Source organism: Etheostoma cragini, chromosome 3, assembly GCF_013103735.1.
Source record: "Etheostoma cragini isolate CJK2018 chromosome 3, CSU_Ecrag_1.0, whole genome shotgun sequence".
Classification (NCBI taxonomy): domain Eukaryota; kingdom Metazoa; phylum Chordata; class Actinopteri; order Perciformes; family Percidae; genus Etheostoma; species Etheostoma cragini.
Window position 1 is genome coordinate 9,635,101 of NC_048409.1, and position 3,032 is coordinate 9,638,132.

The 3,032-nt window shown below is 39.0% G+C and overlaps 1 protein-coding gene across 2 annotated transcripts in view; it reads left to right on the forward strand.

Annotated features, from left to right (window-relative positions):
- Nucleotides 1-3,032, forward strand: part of napab (N-ethylmaleimide-sensitive factor attachment protein, alpha b) — a 10,064-nt gene that overhangs the window by 1,498 nt on the left and 5,534 nt on the right. The window contains exons 2-4 of one of the 2 annotated variants that reach the window (XM_034867582.1): nt 932-949; nt 1,198-1,277; nt 1,478-1,594. In XM_034867582.1, coding sequence (XP_034723473.1) covers nt 932-949; nt 1,198-1,277; nt 1,478-1,594 — 215 coding nt within the window. The remainder of the gene's footprint in view (nt 1-931; nt 950-1,197; nt 1,278-1,477; nt 1,595-3,032) is intronic. The other variant, XM_034867583.1, reaches the window with a different exon arrangement.

The window sequence follows — 3,032 nt, forward strand, 5'->3', positions numbered from 1 at the left end:
ATATTAAAGTTCTGGTAAATAAAATGTTTAAAAATACAAACTTAAGATATTAAACTTAAAGTCCTTTGCACAAAAACACATTCATAAAAACAAATCACTGTTGCCAAGAGGGACGTTGTAGAGTTCCCTCTGGGGGACAAACCATGCAACGCCAACGCTCATAACATGGTTAACCGTCCGTTTTTATTGCCTTAATATTCATTTATCAGAATAATTTATTTGTCATTATAAATTATTTATAAAAATTAAATCGGCCATTATAAATGCAGATACCAGTAGATCGGGAAATCCCTAATATCGGCCAATAATATCGGTTGAGCTTTACCACACACTGTACGCAATGCTCTCTGTGTGTTAGCGTGAGAATTCCTTTGGTACAGTCAGTATGGTAATGTGTAAAATATAGAATAATAGGTATTTAAAACCATGTGAATGGATGAAATGCAAGTATGAGTTTGGGAGTGTCAGACTGGTAAAGCTTGAAGATGATGAATGTAACATCACATATGTAGGGATGGGCAATATATTAATTTCACATTGACATTCATATATAAGGCTAAATATTGGCATCAATTTTGGGTATGGTGATATGGCACAAGGGTTGTCTTGTCCTGGTTTCATAGGCTGCATTAAGTGATGGGCGTGGCAACGCTACAAAGCCTGGATGCGCGTCACCGCGTTTTTCAAGGGGTGCCTGTCAGGCTAGGTTTGTGTGTAGATTTTACTTGGAGGTATAAATCCCGGTAAACTCCTGGCACTGCCTGTGACTTAAGGACTGGCATTACAACCGGAGTTGGTCCCCGCGCTATGGCGGCCCGTCCCTCCTAATTAGTTTGGACGGGTTAAATGCACGTTTAACTGCACATTGTACTGTTTATGACTGTGTGTGACAAATAAAAGATTTCTTCTTTCTTCCTCTTCATTACATCAGAAAAACCTCTTCACAACGGTAAAACAATAACTTGAATAGAATATTTTTTTTTTGTAAATGATTCAGATTTGCTCAAAATGATTGATTTGGACAACAGGGAGTTAAATCCCACAACTTATTTTGACTGTTTTAGTTGAGTGAACAGTGAATGCCCAAATAGTGATCAATAAGTAGATTTTAATTGTTATGGCACTTGATATTTGTCAGTATCACCCAGCAGTAGTCTGCACAAGTCTTGTTTAACTAATCAGTGTGCTGTCCCACAGGGGTTCCTCCAAGATGGAAGAGGCCTGTGACATGTATGTGAGGGCAGCCAACATGTACAAAATGGCCAAAAATTGGTGTGGTAAGAATAATTATTACAGGTTAAATAAACAAGTGTAATGATTGAGGGTTGCCCAGTATGTTGTCTTTTTTAATTTTTTTATCGTCATTGTCATATCAACTGGTGCAACATATCGGGAAATGCCTGCCGACATCGGTTTGGCTCTAGTTTGGCTCTTTACTGACTTTCAGTCCTCTAACATGCAACCTTTTTCTGTTCAGCTGCAGGAAACGCGTTCTCCCAAGCTGCACGCCTTCATCTCCAGATGCAGAGCAAGCACGATGCAGCCACTAACTTCATAGACGCTGGAAACGCCTTCAAAAAAGCAGACCCACAAGGTAAACATTGCTCATCCCCACCCTCGGGAGCTTGCAGTACCTGTTTTTACAAGCTGCTGCACCACTTCCACTCGACCATGCACATAAAGCCAGCGTCATCTGATGTTGTTAATGTCTTCCAGACGAAGAGTTTTAACAGCATTACTCACAGCTCCTTCTCACTGTCACTGTGTATGTAGACAAATACACATGCTTTGCACCAGGGAAGATAAAATAAGTAAATACTGACATCAAGCCCAGTTGTCACCTTGACCCTTTAAGGCACAGGAACATTAGGGCTGGGCGATATGAATAAAAAATATATAAATATAAATAATATTTTTTTACCAAATACCTCAATGTTGATATAGTGACGATATTGTAGAGCTCACACTTGATGCTTTTACAAAATGTTTTCACAAGTAGAATGAATAAACATCAGTGATCAGTAAATAAACATCAGTGATATGGATATAACGACTAAGTGGTTCAAGGCAAATAATACAACAGTTACAACAGCCAGGTAAGTTGACATCACAAATGACATCACTTTTCTGTAATGCAGTCTTGAAAACCAGGTAAAGACAACACTTAAGCAATATCACAACATCCAAATTGTAAGTTGATATCTAGTCTCATATCACAATATCAGTATAATATTGTAACATTGCCCATCCCTACTGGGTATCGTTCAAAGATTTCCGGTACCAATACCAAAACCGTTCCTAAACGATACAGTTTTTTGGATACCAATTTTATAAAATCTGTCCCTGTCTCTGTGTAACGTAGAGTTTTTGCTGCTTGTCTCTACCACGTGTAAAGTTAGACAACCAATCACAGACAATATTAGAGCTTAGTAGATGCGTCCTGCGTGCTGATTGGCTCACTGACGCTGATGAGATCTACACCTTAGGCATTGAACTCTGGTATTGAATGACGAGGCATTGTTTATTAATCAGTACTATAGAGGCAATTCAGTAGGTGCGTAAAAAGTGTTGAATTAAGGAACCAGCATATCAGGAACATCGTTACAATGACCATTGTCTTGAACCTTCTTACAACTGGTTGCTTCTTAATTTGTTTATATTATATATAGGGCTGGGCAAGTTAACGCATTATTATCACGTCAACTCATTAATTAATTAACGCTGACTATTTTTTTTATCGCGCGTTAACACAGTTTTTTATTATTTCTTTATTATTGTAAAAGTTTGTTGCTCACAGGCTTTGTAAATACTGCAAAGTGGAATTTTCTTATCCCCGGAGTACTTCCAGTCTGAAATATCCCTTTGACAGTTGATACCAGCAAATCATTCAACGAAGCACACAGTGGCGCGAGGCTTCGGCAGGCTTAGATGCAGCGTGGGGGGGGTAGAGATAAACAAAGGAAAGAGACGCTAACAAATACCATAGCAACATGGACAGCTACAGACTGCAGGCCCAGTAGAGGACATCGGTC